Source organism: Oppia nitens, unplaced genomic scaffold, assembly GCF_028296485.1.
Source record: "Oppia nitens isolate AA-2021 unplaced genomic scaffold, nextdenovo-longstitch-racon4-pilon3 scaffold4_pilon_pilon_pilon, whole genome shotgun sequence".
Taxonomy (NCBI): Eukaryota; Metazoa; Arthropoda; class Arachnida; order Sarcoptiformes; family Oppiidae; genus Oppia; species Oppia nitens.
The window spans coordinates 4,050,983-4,078,691 of record NW_026533232.1 but is presented as its reverse complement, the minus strand read 5'-3'; the positions used below and the strand labels follow the sequence as shown (position 1 = coordinate 4,078,691).

Sequence of the window (27,709 nt, the reverse complement as noted above, 5' to 3'; positions counted from 1 at the left end):
TATGTAATATTGAAATATATATGAAACATAAAATCACTTTCAAATTAGGTGACAATGGTTTTTTGGTTATAACTTTTAAACTGATGAGAATAAAACAAAAAATATTTTACTTATAACTATGGTTTTTGTCACAAATACAATGATTATAGTGCTTTGATTTTATATTAGCACTGTTATGATAGCTCAGGGATGTATGATATTTATAAACTAAATGAGAATTCTGTTGAATCTAAATTATACTTAATTAGAAATTATTTTACACTTCTTTTAGCATTTTTAAATATATTAAATAGTTTTAGAGTAATATGACTTAACAAACCTATTAATAAGTTGATAAAATGTTAAAATTTCGATATTTAATATAATAAAAACTATGTATATAAACATGAAATTGTTTTTATTTAATTTTATAGTAATAACAATACATTTCATCAGTTTATTCTAATTGTAGTTCTATTTCCCATTTCTAAGCATTTATTAATTATTGTTAATAAGAGTAATAATTATTTAATTTATTTAATAAATAGTCATAATTTGAAAATATTACTTTTGTTAATATTTCTAAAACTGCATAAATAATACTGTATTATAAATAAATAAATTTTCAAAATTCAAGTTATAAAACACTATTTAAATAAAATATTTCATTTTTTATAATATAATCATTTTTTGACAATAAGTTATATTGTAATTATTGTGGAATTGATTGTTATTTAGTTTGTTTATTAGATATTTTTGTAATATACCTTATTTTATATTAATGTTATTACGATTTGAGTAATTTTATTAAATATCTGCAATAATTGCAGTAATCAGAAGTTTAATTAAGAAAAAATAATACTAATTATATTAATAAACTTAAGATAAGTAATTTATTTTTAATGTCTTGTTTAGTAAAATGTTTCTTATATTAAATTTTTATCAAATAATTTTTAAGGTATTGTATAAATATTACATTAAATTAATAAGTTAGTATAATAAATTATTTTCAACTAATTTATTTGAATTATTCAAATACGGTATATTATCACACTTACAATCAAATATTGAAATAGTGTATATATTTTTATTGCTGCTAAAATATTTCAAAAATATTATTGTAGAAATAAAACTTGAAAACAAATCAGTAAATAATGTTTATATGGAATGTTTATAACCAATAAATATGTAAAAACATTATTAATAACATTAAAATTAATATAAAATGATAAAATACTATTCAAATTGATGGAAAAAATGAAAGTGTTTAATATATATATAATATATATGACAATCCTTTATATGATTGGACCGGTTTATGGGAAAACCGCCATAAAGTTTGGGGAATACCTGAAAACAAGTGTCACCTGAACTGGATTTGGGTCCCAAACATGTCATTCAAATAAATCAAAACAAAGATTAAAAAACTTAAAAATATTTAGCGGAAAATCCTTATACAAAGTCAATGAATTTAATACTATTTGTTAACTAATATATGTATTTAATTTCCTGATTTATTTGAAGATTATATAATTTTATTATAAAAACAAACATCCAATAATCGTAGTTAAGATTTTTAGTACCGTTACCGCTATAATATTATATAAATTATATATAAATATTGTATTATAAAATTAAATATCCAATTATTTAAAAATATTTTTTTAATCATTTTGGTTAACGAATTTAATATTATTATAAATTATTTATAACTTATTTATTAGATTATATATTGTTTAAAACTTGTAAATAATATAAATAATAATACTTTTTACACTTTATATGTTTATGTGTGTATAAATTATTATTAACTTATTTAATAAGATTTATTTGATAATCTTAAACTTGAAATAATATAAATGTAAATCAATTACTATGGAAACTTTAAATGAAATAATAATTGTATTTACAGTATATATAAATAAATATAATATAATGTATAAATAAATGTCAATTTAAAAGAAGAGATGCAAAGCTAGAAATTAAATGAAATTTTTATGAAATGCAGTGAATATGTCAAACATAACTAATGTGTGACCAAATTGTGCGCAAATGGCAAACAGTCAGACACTCTATGACTGTTAGGCTTAACAAACAGCCCCACAAACAGCCCCAACACAGGTAACACTGTTTGCACAGTTTGCTAATCCATATAAATAAGTGATGGTTTTTGGAGTATAGTTTTTAGATGCTGTGTTCATCCATTCAAGTTTGTCTTAAAATTAAAAAATAACATTTTTTTCAATAGTTTTAGAAAATAAAACTTTGTTTTGTGATTTTGTTTTCAATCAATATATAATTAAATGTTGAGTTATAATTGATTTGTTTGAACTTATATAGAATAAGATGACATTATAATAAAACATTAATTAATGTTAAGTCTAAGAATTAAATAGTGACATAAATATAAAATTATTTAAAATTAATTATTTATATGATATGAAAACAATGTTTCATCAGATTTTAAATTTATTGACATTTTTTTCAACATTAATAAATTCATATAACGGTATTTCATTGCATCACAATTCAGGTGATAATTTTGTTATTTAAAAACCTACTTAAAATTCTAAATATCTAATTTAAGTGTAATTTATATAAAAATAGTTTTAAGTTTTTAATTTCGTTGTATAAGATTAAAATTTAAAAATTATCATTTCATTTAATTTTTAATTATTTATTGAAATATTCTAATTGTCATTGAAATTAAATATTGTGATTATATTATCATATATTGATATCAAATAGTCATTAAACAAATATTTTCTAGTTTAAATGTTTAACTACTTATAAATAGATTTTACATAGATTTATCCAATTGCACATTAAAAATATTTAAATAAAAAACATAGATCTAAAATATTTTTATTTTGTATATAAAATATATAATTATATGTTATACATATTACATATTATTATATTATTAAATTGAATTAATTTAATAATAATTTTAATATATTGTTTTGTGTATAGAATGTGTTTACGTGAAGTCAGAAGAGGACACATATAGGTTTCAATCAGAGGGCTATCGAAATATTTGCGGATTATATGTCATCTCAGATCCCGATTATTTGGTTGAGTTTGAGTTTGAAGAGTTTGATGTCAGCTGTGCTAATGGAGGTCTACTCAGTGTTGTTGACGGATGGGAACTAAATGGACAGTTCTTTCCCGGAACTGAAGATCATTTGATTCCTAGGAATCAGAGATATCAAGAATACTGTGGATTACATAAGCCATGGAAGTCATTCAGGACATCACAAAACGTGGGTTTAATTGAGTTTCGGGTTCCCGTTCGGGGACAGGGATTCACAGTTCGGGTCAAATTTGTGCGAAACCCTAAACGTATGTCTTAATACTTTTTGTTGATTTTTTCATTTATCAATACATCTAATATTCTATTGTGTAATGCATTTAACAAATAAATAGTCACTAATAATGTAAAACTTTGTAATACTCTTATCTTAACTTTTATTTTACTAATCTCTATAATTATAGCAAGATTTCAATGATAAAAGATTTTATCATAAAAGTACACACTTTGTACTACACAATACCATTATGTAAACACAATTTTAATATTTCTCAAATTAGCAATAGCTGTCAATTGAGTAGAATTAATAATTATACTAAATTTCAGATCACAAATATATTAAATACTTTATTTATTCAAATACTTTATTATGTAATGACAATAATAAAGACATTAAAGACACTGATTATCGTGAATGAGATTAACTCAATAATTGTAAACTTTTTTTGTCAAACAATTATTCACAGAATCAGAACTTAAAAGAAATAAAGTCAAAGTTGAATAACTTTTAGTCTCTATTTTTATATAAAGACATTACAAATATTATTCATTTTTATCACTAAAAAGAGTTTTTCAAAATATTATATTTCAATGGTTTTGACCGCAAAATACAGTCTATAAGCTTGAAAAGTACCACTTTTTTAACGCCTTCATAAATGAACTTACTTTTAATACTATGTTTTAGTATATTTATGTTAAATGTATTTATTTTTATTATTACCAGATTAGTGTTATTGATTATATTGTTTAATTTTATATAATATAGATATAATTTTATTTAATTAGAGCATTTATAATACTATTTTAAGAAATATATAAAAATATTTATTATTTAAGTTTATATCAATAGTTTGTTTTGATTATTTTAAATATTATCAAATGTTCTATTAGTTTAAAAAATATATCTAATATAAAGTTACAAATAGAATAATTATATTATACACATAATAATTATATTATCAATAAGTATATTCATTAACATTAATTAAATATAATGTTTAAATTTAATATATATTATGAATCTATTAATAATAAAAACTACGACAAATAATAATGTTATTTCAAATTGTTTATCATTTATTAATGGTTAAAATGCGTTAACTATATTTAATTGTATTAAATTGATGATAGCGTGCAACACAGTCCTACAAAATCCTCAGGGAGTATATACACTACGAAATTATGGTCAGTCCATCAATTGCACCATTTCCATCATATTTCCCGAAAGCTTTCGTATACTTGCACTCAATGTTGGCTCTCAAAGCACACGTACTGATGATTTAATGGCACCACAAATGTTGGAAGTGGAGACCGGACTTATCAAAAAAGTAATTATTATTACTATTTCTATAAACATCATTAATTACTAATACTATATATTGTTTATGTCTACAACTATATAAATAAATTGATTAATTATAGTGTAAAGAGAGGGGACAACGAGATTATGTGGAAATACTAGGAGGCGATGGACTCGATCCTCATTTAATGGCTGTCGCTGAAGACTTTTGTGGAACTGATTCTATTCCAAGTAATATTTATTCATTAATTTGTATAATATTTATTAAATTGTAATTTTGATGATAACAGACAAACACAAGATAGAGGTGGCGTGTGGTAACACTGCTGTCCGATTGGTGTCTACCGGAACTCATGACAACTCAGTCACCCTTGCATTTGATCTCTTACTTGACATCGACTCTCCAACACTTCTCTGTCCACAAATGTTAGAATCAATTGCAATCAATTGTATGTATTATATAATCAAATTATTTACATTAATACATATAAATTATTTTAATAATATAATTAATAAAAATAATTCATAACATAATATAGTATCTATAATTGCAAATACTTAAAAAGCATTTATTTTTGAACAAAATTTTAATAAAACATCAAAACTTAGGTAAACATAAAAATAAATAAATAACTTTTTAAAGTGATCACAAATTTAATATATAACTAAAACTATAAGCAAATTGATATGAGTTCAAATAAAAAATACAGTATTATTAATATTATATAATAAATAATATTATACTGAAAAAATAATAAATCATAAAAGTTAATAAATACTGTTTTTTATTTTGATAATTATTTAAAATAATTGAAAAAATTATAAATAGATAAAGAAGAAAGTTTTGTTTATAATCTAAAAAAATAAATATATAAAAATAATATAATTATCAATAATGATTGATAGTTTTGTAATATTATTTATTTAAGTATATTGTATGTTAAGACACACTTAAGTCTGAGCCTAACGTGAGGCGAGTGCCACCCGCGCGCACTAGACGTCGGGCGCCCAATAAAACTAATTCACAAATTTTAAAATATTTTTTGACAAATGGTTTCCTTTTAAATTTAAAATAATCTTTTTAAAAATTTTATTTACAGAAATATGACATCAGATGCTTAAGTGACAATTTTAAACATGAAATTACATAATATTTAAATATCTTCTGATATTAAAATTATCGAAAATCAATTCAATCGTATCAATCATTTTATTGAAATATTGGACTGGAATTTATGTCTAAAATATAAATATTAAATGAGTAGAAATAATACATTTTTAAGGATATTATACATTCCTTTATTTATTTATTTTGTTTTAAATATTCATTCTTTGATATATTTAGTATATATTAATTATATAATTATTTGTTGATATATTATGTTATAAAAACTTTTAGAATATTATAACTCATTTTTATTTATATAAATTGCTTTTTGTTTGTAATTCTTGAAAGTTTGTAAAAATATTTGTCATATTATATATAAATATATGAAAATAAAAATATTATTTAACACTAATTCAAGTTGTTTTTTAAACTTGGTTTTTAAATGTAGATTATATTTTATTGATAGTAATTGTGAAATATAGTTTTACAGTAAGTCTTGTTAATAACCATTTAAAATATAATGCAAATGAAAGCAAAGTTGGTTTAAAACAAGTATTGAAGGGGAATATTAGCAAAAAAACTAATCTCTGGCGCCAACTGTTCATTGATGACAAAAATATGAGACCCAATGTTGCCATTACTCTATGTCCTGGAATTTCTTATATTTTTATACTTAAGATAACTTAAAACAGTCTTATCTGAAGAAAGTAAATCTTTTTCAAACATATATATCACATACCGATATGTATTGCTTGTTATTCTCAACGCATCACATAAACTAAAAGATGTGTTGTTTTTTGATGAATGTATACTCCAATCGGAATTTTTCTCTATTTCTGAGATAAATATATATCAATATATTTTAAAGTCATTTTTATTTGTAAAGTAAATAAAATTTTTCTAATAATTTAAATTTTTTAACATTTACTAAACATTTATATTTATGGCACACAAATAAGGAAGCCTTTGCCTCGTTGTCACCATTGCCTTAACCTTTTGTATACATATTTTATATAAATATTTGGGTTTTCAAATAACAACAATTTTTTAAACATAAAATTGAATAAAATACAACAACAACAATATTAATAATAATATTAAATTAACAATATTAGTTTGGGTTGTCAATATTCCCAACCAGTATAACATGATATCTATAATAATTAAAACTGTATAAACAAAATTATAAAATTATTTTAAAACTTTAATATAAAACTTATATTGTATTAATAAGTTTGTCCTAAAATTGAGCTAAAGTTATATATAAAATTACATTTTATATTATTTTGTTATATAATATGTCAGTATAATGAAAATAAAACTAATGATTAAATACTGTTAAAATTATTTTCATTGTGTAATAGCATCTATATAATTGAATATATTAAAATAAATTAATTTTTATCATTGTATTATATTGTTACTTATAATCAATTATATCATATTATAAATGTAAAAATATTGGCATCAATAGGTAATTTGATATTTTAAAAGAATAATTTGTGGAAATCCTTATTATTTGGCCTATAGTTGTGATGACTTGTGGTGACGGTTGAGTTTAGTGAGAATAAGTCATTTTTAAATCGTTGTCTACCAGTGATGTCACAGTCGACTCCTTCAGAAGCATCCAATTCTTCAAATAGTAATCTTTCCTTTAATTTAAGTAAAATTATTTGAATTTATTTTTTTTAAAAAAAAGTAAAAAAACAATTCCGTTAAATATGATTTACATTATTGATTGAGTCAGTTGTAAGCCCTGTACTCAACACATGTGTAGGCGAACAGCACTCCATCTCTTTAAATGCGAGAACCGCTTCTGATTCTGACTTTCTATATATCAAATATATTTATATATCAATCAATTTATTATACAAATTATATTTTAATATTTCTATATATAATATATATATATATATATATATATATATATATATATATATATATATAGATTTCTATTTGTATTTATTATTAATTATAATGTTATATACTATTTTATATATAATTATATAAATATTTAATATAGTAGATAAATTATAAAAAACATTATTAATAATAGATTAGTTAATTCAAAAATGTTTTTCATTATATTATAGTATATATAAATTTAGATTTATTTTAAAAATTGTTGCCATAAAACACAAAATATGTTTTGTTATAAATAGAAAAGTCTTTTTTATAAAATTAAATTTTTTCATAAATAATAAAATTCCTACATTTTCAATAATATATATATATATATATATATATGTTTCAAATAAATATAATTTAAAGATTGTACAGATTTATAATGTAAAACTTTGGAATTATATTTCGTTGGAATTTTTATTTTTAATCTTATTTAATAAATTAAATAATTTTTAATAAAAATGATATATTTATGTCAATCATATAATATATATGTAAATATATAGGTTTTAATATTTTAAATAAAATCTTACAATTAATTTACCGTACATATTTCAAAAATATTTGTTAAAGTATTTCATATTTATAATTAGGGAATTGCTTTGGAAAACAATATATTTTATTTTGTTATTTTTGTTTAAGAAATATTTTATTTTTAATATATATATAAAGCTTATAAAAGTGCAGTCAAAATTATAACATATATTTCATTATATTATAAATAATTAATTTTAAGAGACATCATAAATATCAAAGTTATATTATCTTTAAAAAATTAAAATAATTTTAATCTTTTTAGATATACATTTTTGATTATGTTTTTTATTATAATATATATTTAATTATTCACATTTCTAAAGTGAAACAAAAAATATATTATTTATACTTTAAAAGTATCTTAATTATTAGTAAGAGGTAAAGTTATAACCACTTAATAGTTTTATCTTAACAAACAAATTAATTAAAGAAATGTTGTCTTTTTACTTTAATTATTTTTGCAAACCTTTTAAAATTTAATTATATCATTTAATATATTTGTATTTTTACATAAATATTAAGCAAATTATATAGTACTATACAAAAATTTATTTTATAAATAGTTAGTTAAATATTCAATTATCTATAAATAAATTTGTTAAATAAGTAAATACTAACTTAATTAATTTTTTATATTGGTTTCTAAGTAATATATTTTTATTGAAAAATAAAAAAATGAATACTTATTTAAGTAATTTTAATTAAATTGAATAATCATATAAAAATGCAAACCTTAGTAAATTTGATTCACTTTTGGGTCGGTTATGATAGTCATAATGTCTTTGTTTTTGTGTTGACTTCCAGTCCCAGTCATACTTGTCATAAACATGTCGTGGGTTTTCATTGTTATGATTACGAAGACGACGACTTACTACCGACGATGACTTAATTGAATTCTGTATAATATATGATATTTTTTTGTTAAGAATATGTCAATCAAAGTGATTATACAGAGGTTTATACCGCGCTTTTGTTATCGTCATCTCCTCTTAAATCACTTGTTTTTTCGTATTTATTCTTATATTTGTTGGACAGTTTGGTTGAGGTATTCATATCATTAATTCTGTTTTTATTATCAAATGAATACCTATCGAGTATATGAGCTCTTTGTAGGTCTGAATTGTCAACAAATGAATAATTGATTGAATGATGATTTTCTGTTGCATACATCAACCCCTATAATTCATAACAGCAATTAACTCATTGATTGTTTTGTTTTTATCATTTCTGTTAATTTTACAAACAATTGTCTCTATATGTTATCTCTATAATTATTTATTACTATTTATTATTGTTTATAAAACCATCAAAAATTTTAGTTCAATTTCATTTCCGATATATATGTGACCAAAAACCCCAAGTTATCAACAATTATGACAACCCGTGACAATTGATATGTTGATATTATTTGATATAAAAAACTATTAAAGACAGCCAACACCAGAATAACAGACAAATTAAACATTTTATTTAATGAATAACAAGGATTTGATTACAAAACTTATTTAATAAGCGCTGCATTACTGCGGCTTAGGTGGCACTAAGGAGTCGGCATTCTTTAGGACCGACCATTTAGGGCCAAACATTAAAATAAAAGCTCAATGAAATTACAAGGAATTAATTAATTAATAATAACATGTTATATACAGATGCGATGTCTGAGCAAATAATTATTGATTGGCCACAAGTGGTAACAATGTATTGATTGGGAACAGTAATCACCACATATACACTTGTCCGCGATGTATGGCATAGTTTACCTGTTGAGAGGAATGGCGCGCACGGGGTATGACTATTTGCGGCGGCAAACTGTTATACGGACCGCCCATTGAACCCATACTACGGTCCAAACTCGGCTCACTTTCACGTCTTCTTTGCGAATCTGTTCCGTTCGGATCATTCTTTAGGTATTTTGATAAACAAATCAATCAATTAATAATACAAACAATTATTATAAAAACATAATAAATATTTACGGGAAGCATAGCAGGTCCGTCGTAAACGTGAGACCTTAAATGGTCACTACTTTCACTGGATGTCTCCAACATTGCCTTTCGGTCTAAAGTACCGCCGATTACTGTCGGACCAAATGATGACAGGTTTCTGAAACCCTTAGAAATTGTGCGTTTCCTCCATTTGCGACAACAATATACTATACAACATATCGATACTATACATAATATTGCGGCGATCGGTAACACAATAGCCAACACTATATTTTCAAAATCAAATATATTTCATTAGTTTTATACACTATAATGTTTACCATCAAATCTACACTAATTTTATATAATAAACATGTAATAAAAGGTATATATCTATAAAAGTATAAAAAGATAAAATACAAATATAGTTGAATACATTATACAGTATAATATATAAAATAATTTCAAATTTTCTAATAAACTTAGTTTTGTTTTTGTTGTAATTTGTAATTGTAAAATACAATATACAGATAGTTATATAATTAGTATAATAAATATATTGTATTTTATTTGTTTTTAAAAATGTCATGAAATGTGAGCACAAAATTTGACTGATTTTTCAAGAATTTAGTTATATCTTCCTGTTTATTCATTATATTACTTTAAATATAACTTTAAACACAATGTTATTGATTATAATTATGACTAACATTGTATTAAATTATATGAAAATGTTTTTTATATAATAATTATATGACATTATTGTAATAATATTTTAAAAGATTAGTCACAGGCATGACTTTTTAACATCATTTTTATGATAAGTTAAAGGAAACTCTATTTGACTGCATAAATGACTTAATAATAATAATAATTATTAGTTTCCATATCAGTTGTCAATCAATCAATTATACAGTAATAAAATCATATTGTTTGGGTAGTAATTTACTTAAAACTTGAAAAACTGTTATTAATATATTTAATATTAAAATCAAACCCTAACTAATTAAATTAATAAAATAACAACTAAACTGTAGAATTAATAATATCAATAAAATATAAAATTAAATCTATTGTTTATAATATTATAATTACTAATGTTAAGCAGTGTTGAACTAACGATTGATTTAATTGTTCATTAAAATGCTGTTAATGATTGCAAATATTAATAATATATCTAAAAATATAAATAATTAATGAATTAATGAATTAAAGAGATGAGACATACGGAGGCCATTGATTTGACATCTTCTGCCTAAATACATGCGATTGCATCGACAAGTATTGCTTTGTCCCGACTCATCACGAATACAGTCACCCCTTCCGTGACAGAACTCACATCCTTTGATCTCTGAGGCGCAGACCCTTCCGGGCAGTGAAATGTCGAGGTCTGGGTAGCCATTCATACACTCGCACCGATAGCTTCCGGGTTCATTAATACAACGTGCAGATGGGGCGCAATCATTGTATTGATCAGAACTACATTCATCAAAATCAATGACATCCTCGACATCTGCTGATATAAATTCGGGATTCGGTAAGACTTCAGATTTTTCTTCTAATTTCTTAATTAGTTTCTCTCGAAGTAAATCTTCATCTAAATTGTGTCTTTTGGTTAAATGAACTGTAAGATTAACTAAGACTCCATTTCCTCCGTCGGCAACTTTATCAATGCCGAGAACATCTGCTCCGACATAATTTTCTTTGACATCATCAGTGGTCATATATGCCGAATCCACTTGTTTTTTGGCCATTTTTGCTAAACTTTTATATTCATTGGAATTGTTATTAGAAAACTCTGAAAACCAGGTGACCTCTGATTCGCCGACTTTCATGACACGAACGACGACCACATAGTTCTGAAGTTCTGTTTAATAGAAAAACAATTGTTTAAAATCATTTAGACTTTGGTTTACATAATAAACGAAAATAAGTGATACCCTGACATATGATGTCACCATCTTTTCTGATGAATCCCTGTCTGCAATCACATCTATATTTGCCATCAATTTCTTTGCAAATTTCTTTATTGGCTGCATTACAGCCTGGTTTGCATTGATCGATGTCTAAAATGCTAGGTCTAGTAGTTTTGGGTATCGGTGCAGATGTCGGTCTTTTATTAGGAACATATGGACTCTCACTAACACCACTAAGAATTGGCGGCTGTGAAGGTGGTGGCGGCGGCTTATAAGGTACTCGTGGTCTTGGGGCTGATGTCTTGAATGGTTTAGGTGTTTCTGGTTGTCGTGTCGGTGCTCTGAACGTTCCCTGACCTGGTTTTCTTGTGGGTCTTTGTACTGTTGGCTTTGGATCAGTTGCCGATTTGGTGGACACAACAAAGTTAGCTTTAGTTACTTGAGTTGGAATAACTGATTCGGTTTGTGTTTCGCCTGCCGTTCCTAATATAGTTCGCGAACCAATAATTGTTGAAACAAAAGTTCGCGGAGGGATTGTTGTGGTCAACACTGACGTTATAGTTAGTGGAGAGTCACGAGTATAATACACCTGTAATAAGGATTATATAATAATAATTAATAATAACTTAGTCTAACATTTGACTTAAAAATTCAAACCTTAGTTGTTGTTAAAGTTAGGGTTCGTGTTGTGCTCTCAACGCTCGTCACATATTTAGTCGACTCTATCGGAGTGTTTGAATCTATAAATGTCGGCATTTGTGCAAAATTAGGTGTCGAGTCTGTAAAGAATATAGTGGTGGCTCCTGAAGACACTCTACTGGTTGCTGTCTTCGATGGGTTCGTTGTTTTAACGACCTTTGAAGACAACAGTGGAGTTGGTTTTTGATGATCTGTTACCACTTGTAGTACCTTTTTATTTGGTTCTAACGAGCCTTCAATGGGAATGTTATCCATCACTACTAGTGGCACAATGGATGAAGTGGTCGACACTTGAATTTCAACAGATTTTGAGGGAATGATTTGAACTCTTTGATTATTAGAGTTTTGTTTTAACATTTTATCGATAGTTTGGTCAACATTTTGTTTGTTGATTACACCCAATGGAATATATACCGGTTCTTGTGAAAGGCTAACTCCTGCTCCTTCTCTTGGCGGCAGTTCTTTGGATGGACTAATTCGGTCGACATCTTGTGTGCCATTCTTTCCTTTTGGTGCCTTTGCCAGAATATGTACGATATCTTTAATAGCTTCTCCTATATTTCCGGCCAGATTTGCACCGTCTAATAAGTCACTTAATTCAATGACTGCTCCCGGTTTGATTGCAGTCATTTGTTGTTCCGCATCTAATGTCAATTGTGGTGTTATATAAATCGGTGATATTGTACTTCTCACAGATGATATTCGAGAGGCCAGTAAACTGTTAAGTAAAGACATGTCTCCATTGTTAAGCAGCGAACTGACCAAATCGCCTGCCGGACCCTTAGCTATATTGTTAGCATCAGTTGATACCATAATGTTTTCGTTGACAGTTGAGGGTAGTATAAAGTTAGTGAAGAAGACAATAGTAGATCCATCAATGATTGTGGTCGACGCTCCCGCTTCAGCCACAACTGATGATATTTGTTCGTCACTTAATCCCTCAGAACTCTTAAGATCTTCAAATACCTTTGATATTATACTGGAGTCAAATACCTCATAACTACTGCTCTCTATTCTAAGTGACGGTTGAATTGATTTGAGTTTTTCTTCATCGATAGTCGTTTCGATGATCTTTTCGGGAACTGTTATCACAGGTGTTGCTTCAATTAAGTACTCTGTTTTACTTCTCTTATTCAAATCTGTCTCTAATAAATCAAAAGATTTTGTAGATGAAACTGAAGTACTTGAAGCACCTGATGGTGAAACAAATAGTGTGACTAATGATGAAGATGTCTCTTCGCGACTAATTATAGAAGAAGTGGTTCCACTAAACAAAGTTGTAAAATACGTATGAGTTGTATAATGAGTGCTAACAGTGGGAACCAAAGCAGAAAACAAATCCTTTGATGCTTTTGAGGCACTTTGTGACGGATGTGTGAACTGAATATTTGGTAAGATATCAATGGTTGAAGTCTGAGTTTGTCCAGCAATTTCAGTGACCACTGTTGGACTGATTTCTTCAATCGATGAAAGTATGGTTTGACTTCCGCTAAACAATGTTATGTAATGAGTTAGTGTAGTGTATGTGCTTCGGGTTCGCAAAACAGGTGCTTCCAGTGCTGGCGTTACTTTAATTATTGAGGACACACTGCTTGTGGAAGAACTGTCCAGATTAGGTACAGTGTAGACCACTTCACTACTAACAGTTTCCTCAAGAGTCGATGTTACCGGTTTGTTACCCTGGAAGAAGGTCACCAAATTGGTATATGTAGTGAAATAGGTTCTTGTGATGAGTGATGTCTGTTCTGTGGTCATCGGAGAGACAGTCTTTGTCACAGTAATCGGTTCTTTAAATGTTAAGTATTCGGTCTTAACTTCTTCTAATGGAGTGATTGTCGAAGTGCTTCCATTGAAAAGTGTCGCATAATAAGTATAAGTCGAGTAAACGGTTTGAGTTCTCAGCCGTTCAGATGTTTCCAAGACTGTCGTCGGTGTTATGGAGTCAACGATATGTGTATAAGGAATGGTCACTATATTAGAGACCGTTTGTTCAGAACTGGATATTATAGATGTGTCGTCCGTATAGAAAGTCGTGAAATATGTAAATGTCGTGAACAGAGTTCTTGTGTCAAATAGAGTTACCAAACCTAATGATTTCAAATCAGATGTTTGTTTGATATCAGGTTTGATGCCATCTTTCATATGAACCTGAGCTCCGGTAACTAATGTTGGCTGAAGAGTTGTTTGTGTTTGAGTTCGGTTAATATTATCGCCAACAATAAGAGTGACACCATTAGATATTTTAGTGAATCTATTGGCGCGCGCGGCGTCCGATGGATCGACACTTCCCAAAGTTTGAGAGATCACTCTTGAGTTGGTCTCTTCGACAGTTGTATAGATGGTACGATCACCAACAGTAAAGGGAACCGTATGTGTTGTTGTCTCGTATACAGTCATTTGTGAAGGTAGTGGAGTAGTTGGTTGAGAGATAGTTGATGTAAGTGTAACTGATGTATAACTTGTGTCCAAACCATAAACAACTGGAATTGTTGTCACATCCTTAACGAGTGTATCTTCTTTCTCGTTGAAAGTAGTCGTCGGTTCAATGACTTCAACCGATGGCGTTGGCGTCACTTCGAGACTTACTGAAGGAGATTTGAATACACGACTACTGATTTTAACTCTTGCAGTTGATTGCACTGAAGGAATTGGTCCGGTTCTGGTGACGACAACAAATCGAGGTTTAGTCGACACAGAAACTCGTTGTGATTTACGAGATGCCAGTCGACTGATTCCCCCGAATGGTCGTCTCAATGTAACCGCAATTTTCTTTTTAGTAGGCGTTAGGTCTGGTGTTATGTCTTCAGATGAACTGATAAATGAAGTCGAAACAACTTCTGTCGGCAAAACTTCTGTTTCACTCGATTTAACAATTTCTTCAATTGTTGAAGAAGTTGTTTCCGATTTGGTGTCTGTAAATGGTTTAACTCTAACACGAACTCCGGGTCTGGCAAATGGATCCAATTTAGATCTCATATTTGGATCTCTTATCACAACAGCAGAGCTCATCAGTTTAAGTGGTTTTCGAGTAATACTTGAATGAAGTCCTATTTGTGTTTCCAGAGGAATGGTAGGCGTGGAGAGGCCAGACATTTGATTGGATTCCGTCGTAAATGAACTTTCGATAGTATTTGTTGCGACCGATTCTATGACCGCCGGTAATACTTGACTCGAGAGTTCCGCTATTCTTGTGGAAAACGGTTCGACAAAAGCATTGTTTATATCATGGAATTTAATATAAGAATTGAGAGCCAAATTGACTTCAGTTGTGAGTCCCGCCAATTCTCGTGATCCCAAGTGAACTGTTTCAGCACCCGATCCAATACTTAGTAAACCATTTGAGTTAATAGTTGAGTCCAATTTATACGATGAAATAGCATTGGGAGCCACTTCTGATGTCACCTCCTCTGATCGCGTGCTATATTTGGTACTTAATTTGTCATATAATGTATAAAAATATGTATAACTTGTTATCTCTTTCTTAGGCTTTGTATCCAATTCTGACACTTTATAAGGAGTTTCGATAGATTTTGTATTAAAAATCTGTTTGACAACAGAAGTGGGTCTAATAACTTGAGAAGTTATACTGTTTTGAATAATACTATTGTGTTGTTGGGAACTGTCGGTGATTGTGGTGGCAATTGAAAGAGGTTTAGTTGAATGAATCACTTTAAACAAGTCATCGTTATATACAGAAATTTTTGAAACCATGTTTACTATAGTAGTGGTCACACCTTTAGTTTTAGTACCTAAATCAACCACTTTTGTTGGTTTAACGATTCCATTGTTATTTTGGATCAAATCAACTATTGTTTTATCCAAAGCTTCGGTGGCAACAGTAGATGTTATCGATTCTCGGGTTAGATGAGCGGTGTGTTGACCTCTAACTACAGTTGTTAAGTAAGTAAAAGTTGTGTAATAAGTTAATGGAAGGGTTGGGGTATGGATTTCATTGGGTTTATCTCCATTCTCTACAAGACGTGTCCCAAAGTTAGAAAATTCGTCGCTATCGACAGCATTATTCTTGGATGGCTCGTCATCGCGAGCGGGAACGGGTCCGCGTGCCTGCAGTTCGGACTCACTTAGAGACTGAGGATTTTTAGGCAAAATCACTCTTTTCTTATTGTTTTGTGTATTGTTTGGTCGTCTTATTCTAACGACTCGACGAGGAGTATCTGTTGTCGTTTCTCTTATTGATACTGGAGTTGTAAATCTAACTCTCGATGACGTTATAAGAGGTAGTGATGGCGTGCCATCGTTTTCGAGAACAGGTTTTCTAGTAACGGGACCTCTTCTTGGAATGTCAATGACATCGCTTATGGGTAAGAAAGGTATGTCAACAGAACTGACCTCAATAGACGTGGGCAATGGTGTAGAAGTAGGTCGTCTCGACGATACTTTAACCTTTGGCTTAATCCTTCTGGCATTAGGCACCACTTGTGGCTGTGTTTGTATAGGTCTTACTCTTCTAAACTGTGGTCTTTCTTCTTCAATAATTGGTGCAACTGTTACTATTGGTGGTCCAAATGTTGGGGCAAATGTTGGAGACAAAAGAAGAGATGTGGCGTAAACATCAGTAACAGTTGGCTCTATAATTGGTGGTCTTAAAGGTGAAAGAGATTGGATCTGATTGTTAAATACAGGAACTCTTCTGAAACTGCCCTGAGATGTAGTTCTTAATGGTGTCGTATCATAACTTTCTGGAAGTCTATCTAAACCAATAACTCGGTGAAACCTAAGTTCTTGCGGATCATTGGGTGATCCAAATGGAAGAGTGGGTGGAGTTGCTATTGAAGAAGATGACACTGAATGTGGTTTATTAATACGAATTCGTTGAAATGAAGGCGCTCTTGAAGTCGGAGTTCTTTGAATTGGTGGCTGAGGAATGGATTGTGACAGTAGTTGTGGTTGTGCTTGAAATCTTGGACTATCAAATCCAATAAAATCAGGAATCGGTTGATTTTGGTCCACATGAAGACTAACAGATTGTGGCCTCAAATTAACTGTCGAGTAGTCAATGGCTCTAAAAGGATAACCAAAATTATTGTCATTTCCTGCGAATTGTTGAAGTTTTCTCTTTTTGAAAGTTGTCTCATATTTATTGTCTTTAAAAATATTTTTATTCTTTTGATTGTAATTTATATTTTTGTCGTCTGAGATGTCTTTATGTTGTTTGTGAACCAGAGAAGCACTCGCCTCATAGATCTCAGTTTCTGGACCTTTAAAAATAGTTGAAACAAATAAGGGATCATAAGTTGGGTACATTTGATCAACAGTTTTGAATGAGACGGAAATGTGCTCAAAAGTGTCAAAAGTCTTGAATGAGTTAAAACTAGGACCCAGTGATTGCTGTATTAGAGCACTGGGACTTTGGGTTGCCTTTACATCCCTTTCAACTTTTGTGTGAAACACCGGCTGAACCGGAACAGTGACAGCAGTTACCAATTGTGTTATATCCCCGCCATCACCAGTCAGAGTTAGAGTTAGCAAAGTTGTAATGGGTTGCGGAACGGGAAATGAAACGGCTTGTGTTACCGGCACAGGTATGGTTTGGGTCGTAGTTATTGTTGACTCAGTTAATGAAGTCAGTGTAAGAGTACTTAGAATAGTCTCATCTCTTACTGAAAGTGAGACTACAGTAGTAGTGGTCAAGGTTTGGGTGGTTATGAAAGTAGAAGTGAAAAGCGAATAGGATAAACCTAATGCCGGCACCGGCAGCACGAGTGACGCGGGCCGCGCGACTGTCAGCACTGATGTCACTAACAATGTCAATGTCTTCGTGTCTACTAAAGTCTGTGTTCGTGTACTGAACCCTATCTTACGGGGTATTAGTTTAGTCTCATAAAGTACTGAAGTAGTTATCAACACTTCAGTCATTTTTGTTGGCTCTATTAGGTCTCGGCTTTGAGTGAATATTGTTTTAGTGATGCCATCAATTGAATTAACACTTGTTTCGTATTGATCTGTTTGAATCACACTTGAGTTCAGTGTTGTTGTTGTCAAAGTAGCGTAAGAAGTCTTAAAACCGTGAAATATAGGTATTGTTTTAACAGTAGTGACAATTGATGTGACCGTAACGGGAACTTTAGGTAAAGTTGGAGTCACTATTGTATTGCTTGTCGAAGAATAATAATCTTGTTGTGAATATTGTGAAGGATTCGGATTATTAAGAATTAAAAGAGTTGTTTTCGGAATATTTCTTGCTTTTTGTTGATTACGTCTTCTTTGATCCCCATAATTGTCATTTCTATAACGTGTTGTCGATTCATCTGAATAGCTATTTACGACTTGAGTTGGTGTGTGACCATTGAATCGCGACCGACCACTATATTTCTTATTTAGTCTCACTTGACCTCTATTTGGCAAAATTGGATGAGTTCTTGGAGTCGGTGTAGTTGTGGTTTGCGGTTGTCGTCGTCTTGTGTTAAGACGATTGTTATTATTGTTTTGTATTGTTTGTTGTCTTCTCATATTTTGGTTTAAGTTTTGATCATTGAATCTATTATTTTGTTGGTCCTCTTGTTGTCTATTATTATAATAGTTAGTAATTTCATCTTTATTTTCTCTGTCAACTGTTTGATATTCAGGTAGCGATTGTCGCCAATCATTATAAGCTCGAGTGTTAGCAATTGATTCTGTTCTGGTAACTGGTCTTCTCTGTCGTGTAACACCTGTACCTCTTTGTGGCACTTGTGGGTCGATTTCTCTTATAGGATATTCTAAAGGATAATCTGGTAATATTGGTAACGGAGGTGATTGTTGAGATGATTGTGAACCAACTCTCTGCCCGAAAGCGCCGGGAACTCGTCTAGGGGTGTATGTATTAGCCTGTCTAGAGAGTGGTACGTTTCTTAAAGTGGGTCGGTTTTGTACCGTTGGTCTAACTGTTCCCCGATATGGAATAGTTCTGATTGTTTGTGGTTTTGGTGGTTCTACTATTGGTTGTGTGGGTTCTATATCTTCATATTCATATTCAATCAATGGTTGCGAGTCTTTCTCCCGAATCGGTCGACTTCTGGGTGTGTGTTCTACTCGTTCAGAGGTTTCGTCATAGTATTCATCACTTCCATAGTTGTCATTATAGTGATTGTCGGGTATGTTATTAAATGGAAAATCAGTTGAAGACAATTCTGGACTTATTGTAGAAGTTGTAATAACGATTGAGACAGGAGTTGATGTTGACATTGGTTTTGATGAAAATAAAAAGCGAACGGGAGTTGGAAAATGAATGAATGGTCTAATAGTTTTGGTTTTTTCAGGGATCAAATCCTGTATTATATCAGAAGTGCTTGTAATAGATGTCATAATATTGGAAGTACTTCTTGAATAATGTGCTATAAATCCGTTGATCTCTGTTGTATAGAATTCAGTTGTATATAATGTAATTGTATTGTCGTTGACTTCAGTAGTGGTTGTTACAGATGCCAGACCTGGCAATGGAGTCCACGGCTCAATCACTGTTGAGCTGACGAGTCCGATATGAGCCGGTGTGCCGTTAATTGTAGTCATTTGGATATCAGTCGTGAAAACAGTTGTTTTATTGTTATTAATTTGTGTACTCAATGTACGGGTTATACCGTTATCAGTGATATTCATATTATTTGTAGTATTCATTGCAATGATATTTTGGTTGTCGTTGTGTAGGCTTTTTAAGACAGCAGTGCTTTGGTTTTGGTTAATCACATCGTTATTATTAGTAGAGACCACAACCGTTGGTTCCAGTATTGGGTTAGTTTGAGTGGAAGACAGAATTGTATTATTAGAAGAAATAGTTTTGAATGAAGTGGTTGAAGAAGTGGTCAAAGATGAGGGATTAGTCAGAAGTTGTGTTCTTGTTTTGGCCAAATGGGCATAAATGCCATTAATATACGTACCATAGATTTGCCTTATAATTACAGTTGTCTTATCATCATTTACTTGTGTTTCATCAGTCGATGATAATAATCCCGTTTCCTCAACAATGGATGATATAACTGGAGTACTTGTCTCTGATATCTTTGATCGATACTCTATAGATTCAATTGATGGTTCAATTGAGGCCAAAACAGTGTTCATATTATTATTATTAGTATTATTTTGATTCAAATCAACAATTGACATCCAATTAAGGTCTGAACTCATTAATAAGTTTTGTTTTGTAGAGGAAGGAGTTGTCTTTATAATGGTTTGTTGAGCCGATATGTTTGATATACCCGATATAGAGCTGTCATATATAGGAATGGGTGTCATATTATTACTGATTAAATTTGGTAGCAATGAATCAATTGGTTTTGTTCTCATATTATTTTCAATAGGATTTGCTTGAGAGAGGGTTCGGGTGACAGCAAACTGAGCGTAAAATCCATTTATTAAAGTGCCATAAATTTCTGTAATTATTGTTTGCAATCTTTTAATTTCTATATTTTTTGAAATTATACCAATTGTTTCACTATCTGTGCTCTTATTTACATTAATTGTCTTAGTTTTCATTTGTTCGTCAATTATTAACTCTTGAGTAGACATAGAATCAATCAGTGACTTTGTTTTACTATTATCTCTTAATTTATTTAAATCACTGTAAGAGTCAGTCGGTTGTATAAAATGTTTGTCTTTTTCAATGTTATTGATTTCAATGTCTTGTTTAGAATCAATTGAGTCCTCATTTGTTTCATTATTTTTATCTAAAACAACACTTCTTTTATGTCTCACATTGTCTACAGGTATAGTACGGGTCGGCAATACTTTATCCCTTATAACAGTACTATAAAGTTGTTCACTACTTTTAACTACTGGTCTTCCGTTCACTAATTCAGTAGTAAAGTATGTATATGTGGTATAAAAAGTGACGGGAGTTGGAGTTATCTTTGGGAACCGTCTTCCGATATCATCTGCAGACGAAAATTCGTGATAATGACTAATCGATGGTTCTTTTGGTGGCACTATTCGTATATGAGGTGCAATACCATCCCTTTCTTCTCTATCTGTATGTTCGCTAATAAAATGATCTAAACTATGCACCGGTATATGTTTGGGCTCCTCTTGTTCCGGTCTTTTTCTGATAATAACTACTGGTCGTCTCGTACCAGAGATAACTGGTTGACTACCGCTACCCAATACCCGAGTTCTGGTCACTACAATAGGCTTTCTAACTCTAGACGGAGTTATTGGCGAAATGTCAGCATTTGATAGTCGATTAGTAAAGACTTCTGTATTGTCAGCAATAACTGTCGTTCCGTTTGGGAATCGTGTCGGCAATAGTGTGATAGTTGTTCGGCCGTGTATTGAATGAGTGTCGGGATCTTCTATTAAAAATAGATTACTTTTGGATGTATTTTGTTCATTGGTTACAGTTATTTGTTTGGTTAAAAAATCGGTAAATGTTTCATAACTGGTTTCAACTACGGGAAGACCGTTTGGAAATCTAGTTGTGATATAAGTATAAGTTTTATAAACTGTATCAGTAGTGTAATCTCTATATGGAAGCGCTTCGGTAGCAAAAATTCTATCATTGATTGTTGAATGAATGGCTGTTGCCTCATGTGTTTCAGTCATTGATGGATCGAGATGTAGGTGATGTAAATGTCGGTAATCATATATAGGTACCGGTGCTGTTGGTGCTGTTTGTGTATTTGTTGGGATATATACGTCAGACAAAACTCGTGTACTACTGATAACAGTGGAGTGTTGTCCTGGTATTAGAAGAGTTGTAAAGTAAGTAGTAGTGGTGAGTCTAGTAATTGGTGTAATAACTATTGGCCTATTTTCAGCGCCGGCAGCTATCAATTGATCGAAATGAGAATGACTTGTAATTGGCATCAAATCGTCAGTTGTTGTGCTGATTGCAGGTTTAGTAGTACTAGTAGTCAATGAAGTCTTGAGACCCAAATTAATAGTTCCTGTTTTAACATTAGATACTATTTGTGTATTAGATATTATACGAGTGCTTTGGTCGGCAAAGAATGTGGTAAAGTATGTAAATGTCGTGTAGTGTGTTATCGGAACCGCTATACCAGATAACAGGTCTGCCATTTGAATACTGCTTATTAGGGACCCATCCAATGGAGTTGTATTCGTGATCATTGAGTTGAGAGCCTTATGATTATCACTTGGCTTATGTAATACCTGTTCCGGCACCTCATTCACTGGCATTGCATTTGCATCTAATGTTTTGCTTACGACTACTTTTCTACTTTTAATATTAGGCTTACCATCTCTGAAATGAGTGGTAAAGTATGTTAATGTAGTCATATCCGACTCTAACTCCTTAGTCATTGTGGGCTTTAATTCATTATTAAAATTTGAATTACTTGTAATTGAATTAATATTAGTCTCAATGTTATTAGTGTTGTCTCTATAATAGGTATTAGTTGTTAAATGACTGACTGATGAATCTATTGAATCTATTGACACAGTTTTACTAATTATGGGTTTAATATTCATTTCTATAGATAACTGACTGTCCTCTAAATTATCCATAATATTAGTAACAATTTCTTCTCTGCTTTTGACAAACTCTGTTTCATCTCTTTTATAAGTTGTAAAGTATGTATATGTAGTATAATATGTTGTCACAGGTTTGGTAGGCTCTGGACTCTCTTGGCTTTCCTTTTCTAAGACTAAATTAGTTGAGGTCTCGATATGACTGTTAACTTGTGTTTGTCCGTCTTTGACAAGAGTTTTAAAATAAGTAAATCTCGTGAAATAAGTCCTCATCTTTAGGTCGAGGGTTGGCGTTTGGACATTGTTTTCGTAATTAGTATCACTTAAAGTCGGTTCAATATTAATGTTATGGCTATAACTACTACTTAATTGAGAATCTATATTAGATGAAATTGTAGGCAATATAAAGTCACTGGTAATAGTAATGACTTGAGTGGGTGTTATTGATATTGATTTTGGTTCATCTAATACTACTAACAGTGGTATCTCTATGTCTTCATTATTTTCTTTGTCCAACTGTTTCGAAAAGACATCATTTGTTGGTTGAATATATTGCCAAACACTAGTAGGCTTTGGGTAAATACTGGAAGTGCTCTGTAATATGTGAGCATAAGTACCCCTAATATAAGTGCCGACAACAGAAGTAGTGTATTCAGTCACTGAACCGTCTAATTCATGAGTTCCTGTGATTGTACTCAATAGTCCAGTCGGAAGATCGCTATATTGAGATTTGGTTGACCTCATAGATGGTTCAATCATATCAATTGAGGTACTGATCCTATTCTCAAGTATAGAACTTACTTGTATTTTATGTGAAGATTTGTCTAAATCTTTGTCTATATTTTTGTCTACAATTTTGGAAAAAAGTTGTGTTTGACTTTGACTTTGACTTTGTTTGCTATTATAGACAGCAGTAATGGTTTGCAATTGTTGTTCTGCTTTTGTATTTTGTTGTCTATTATTATTAAATAAATTTGAGATTAACACAGATTTAGGCAGTGATAGGCTTTTTGTAGGTCTTATGTCATCAGTTGTTGTTTTCGAGCTTTCAGTTTGCATTGATTTTGAAGATAATAAAACAGTTGAGAAAATAAAATCTTTTGTCTTAAAGTTTAGCTTTGAATTCAATTCTGGTTTTAAGACAAGTGTTTGTCCGCTTTGTTTCAAGTGTTTAGTGGTCGGCATAAACACTACTTCTCTGTTATTTATAGTCGTCGTAAAGTCAATAAAACCAAATATTGTTGTCTTTGGCTTTATTTTAATGGACTCATCGCTAATAGTCTGTCTCTCATTGTTTTGATCCACTTTTGAATGACTATAAACTGGAGCTATTCCTTGAAGAATAGCCTCCATATCAAGCAATGGAGTGGATTTGGTAGTAGAGGTTGTAGTAGATGTGGTAGTGTTAATACAATTGATGGCATTGGGCTCTATTAATAATATATGATAATTGATTTGACTAATATTTTTAGCCCCACTTGATATATAAGCTTGGTTAATTTCAAATTGACACTTATTTTTGAAATAATGTTAGCAATTATAGTTAGAAATTCAATATTTAGTATTTTTGTTATGTGAAAGATTTTGTCAGTAATGTAAAAAAGTGGATATAAATTGGGGTTTGTGTTACTATTTTGTTACTTTTTTTACCAAATATTCAATAGTATTATAACAACATATCTTTAAATAATGATTGACTCATTCATACATATATTCATATTAATTGATTTGATTATATTATTTTTGGGTGGAGTTGTATTTAAGAAAAATTATAATAAAACTATAATCGACTGTCTTTTAAAATAAGTTTATTTACAAAACAATTTTGACAATAAATAAAAATAAAATTATACACACATTTTAAAAATATTTATAGATATACTGTAATGTTAAGTGTATTTAGAAATTCTGGTTATTTATTTTTGGCCGTAAATAATAATTTGTCCCAAATTTATGTTATCATATTAGGTAGTAATACATTTGTAAAAAATATCAATTTTTGATCATTATTATTAGTTAATGCTTTATTAAACATAATTAACTTTTTTTGATTTACACATGAAGAGACAATATTATCATTTATTATTGATATGATTGTCATTTGCGAGTCACTGCCACTACTTTATACATGAGTTCACAAAAAATTATATTTTTATAGTTTTTATATTTAAAAAATATTATAAATATAACTAAATATGTAATTTTATATTTTAATGAAGAAACATAAGTTTTAAAAAGAGATATAATATATAAGTGGCTCATAATTTTAGTTATAATTTATATTTTATATGAATAATAAAAGGCGTCCCTCAAAAAAGCGAAATTAAATATAAAATGCAATTCTAAATATTAACTTTAAAAAATAATCACATTTTTGGTAACATTATATTCAATGAGTTTATAATTATTGATAGAAAGATTGGGTGTATTGAGTGAGAGATTTGTTTCATTTTAAGTCAAGGACTACTATATACACGATATACTTCATTATAATAAAAAAAAAACATGTTTTACTTTATAAAAATAATTTTGATATTAAAGTTAAGGAATTGCGATAAATATATATATAAATTATTGAGAGAAGGAATAATTAAAATCGAGGACAAACTTAACGATTGTGTTAGTAATACATAGATTGAAATGCAAAGAAAAAGTAACTCATTTTGAAGTTTTAGCCCAAAATTGATTTGTTACGAGAATTGCCAGTTTATGTACTGATTTAATATAAAACTTTATATACATTTGAAAACGTCTATAGATTTAATTTGCTTACTATTGTTTTGGAATTTTTCAAAATGCATTTCAATTTAGCCCACTTTGAAATTTTAATAATAATGAGTTATAAAAGAGTAATACTTTACATAAGTTTATAGTGTAGTGTTGTTATTGTTGTTGTTGTTGTTGTCATACTTTTTTCCTATACTTTGTTAAAATATTATTACAGGTATTTGCTATCAAACCGGCTCTCGAAAAGTCAACATTCGTTACCATTAACTGAAACCCTAACGGTTTAGTTAGTTTGTGGGGGAAAGACTTACGGAGAGAAGTTATCCTAAATACCATTTAATGAGTTTTTTATTTAATACGAAACACATTTTGAATATATCTCATATGAAAAAATCATTTTTTATTTTATTAAATATTAGTTCAGAAATTTATTTTTTTACACAAACCAAGAGTGCAAAACATTTATAAAGAAGAATTGAGAGATAAATTGTTTTTGCCTGAAATACACAAAATTGTGCTTAAATTACACAACAATTTACTATAATATATATACTGTATATAACATTAAGCGGCCGTAGTTTTGTTTGCAGTAAAACTTGTTTTTTGAGACTTGCATTTAAATCCTCATTCAAATCCGCATTTAATTATAAAACAAAATGATTTTGATCTCTCATTAGTTTTTCATTCCCGTTGGCTTTGCTTTGCTTAATATTTTGTAATTTATTTATTTAGTTATTTATATGCCGTATATATTTTGAGCAATATTTCTTGTTTTGTAGTATTTTTGGTTTTTATCAAATTATTTCTTTTGCTTCTATAAATAAATTCACTGTTAGTCTACTATAAAACCAATCCGATTGTGGAGTACATATATGACTGCATTTATATTATATAATCTTATATGAAATACATGTATAACTAAACAGGTAGTGAAATATAAGATCATTCATAAAACTATCCATTTTAAATATACACAAACTTAAACAAATAAAACATTAATTTAAATACAATGCAAATTATTTATAATTGAAACATTGCACGTTATGAAAAACATTAAAATGTTATTTTATTATTTTAATACACTGTTAGTATTTCTCCGGTAGTATTAAAATATAGTATTTATAGTGAGTGTCACACAATTAATTCAACTACGATTTGATAGAGTAATTTTAAATAATGCTGTAATTTATTTAGTACTCGTTTATATAAACAATTTCTATTTATAAGTAAATAAATTTAATGATTAATATATATATATATATATATATAGTTTAATAAAAATATGTTATAAATTGTTGTATTTTTATATTTCAAGTTTCAATCCAATCTTTGTTATCCAATTTATTATTCAATTAATTTTTATGCCATTAATAGTTAATATGTAATTCAAATCATGTAATAAATCTATAATTCATTCTGACCTTTAAATAGCAAATATATATATATAAAGTTAATATCAATATATAATAATATATAACAGATAATATTGTGAACTATATATATAAATGTATAGTTTTAAGCATCAAAATTAAGCATCAAAATCATATTTAGTATTTTTACAAAATATGGTTACTTAAGCATCATTTTATAATAACTATAATGTAATATATCTCTCCACTCCTTCCCCGGAAGCACATCATAATTGTTAGCCCAGAGCTTATGTAATATACTATTTGATTTGATTTGATTTAATTGACAGTACAATCATATTAATAAAAGAATTTTTATGGCTATTCTTAATATTATTGCCACAATATTTATTTAAATATTATATCTATTTATAAACTAAATGTATTTTATATTGATTTATGTTAAAGGTAATTAAAAATAATTTATATATAAATATTTTAACAATATTTTTACTCAATATAAACAATATTATAT

The 27,709-nt window shown here is 29.0% G+C and overlaps 2 protein-coding genes across 2 annotated transcripts; one reads left to right on the top strand and one right to left on the bottom strand.

Moving 5' to 3' along the window:
• Window positions 1-2,427: 2,427 nt before the first annotated feature.
• LOC128960244 (corticotropin-releasing factor-binding protein-like) lies at window positions 2,428-5,715 on the top strand. Its single transcript, XM_054306316.1, has 6 exons — window positions 2,428-2,512; window positions 2,953-3,321; window positions 4,421-4,617; window positions 4,712-4,820; window positions 4,880-5,038; window positions 5,690-5,715. Coding segments are annotated over exons 1-6 (921 nt in total). The 3' UTR covers window positions 5,692-5,715.
• A 4,076-nt stretch (window positions 5,716-9,791) lies between these two features.
• LOC128959512 (mucin-2-like) lies at window positions 9,792-17,823 on the bottom strand. Its single transcript, XM_054305478.1, has 5 exons — window positions 12,638-17,823; window positions 12,005-12,569; window positions 11,293-11,931; window positions 10,116-10,351; window positions 9,792-10,040 (listed from the first exon to the last, which is right to left on the bottom strand). The coding sequence occupies exons 1-5, from the start codon at window positions 16,388-16,390 to the stop codon at window positions 9,858-9,860; spliced, it is 5,376 nt and encodes a 1,791-aa protein (XP_054161453.1). The 5' UTR covers window positions 16,391-17,823; the 3' UTR covers window positions 9,792-9,857.
• Between the last annotated feature and the right edge of the window lie 9,886 nt (window positions 17,824-27,709).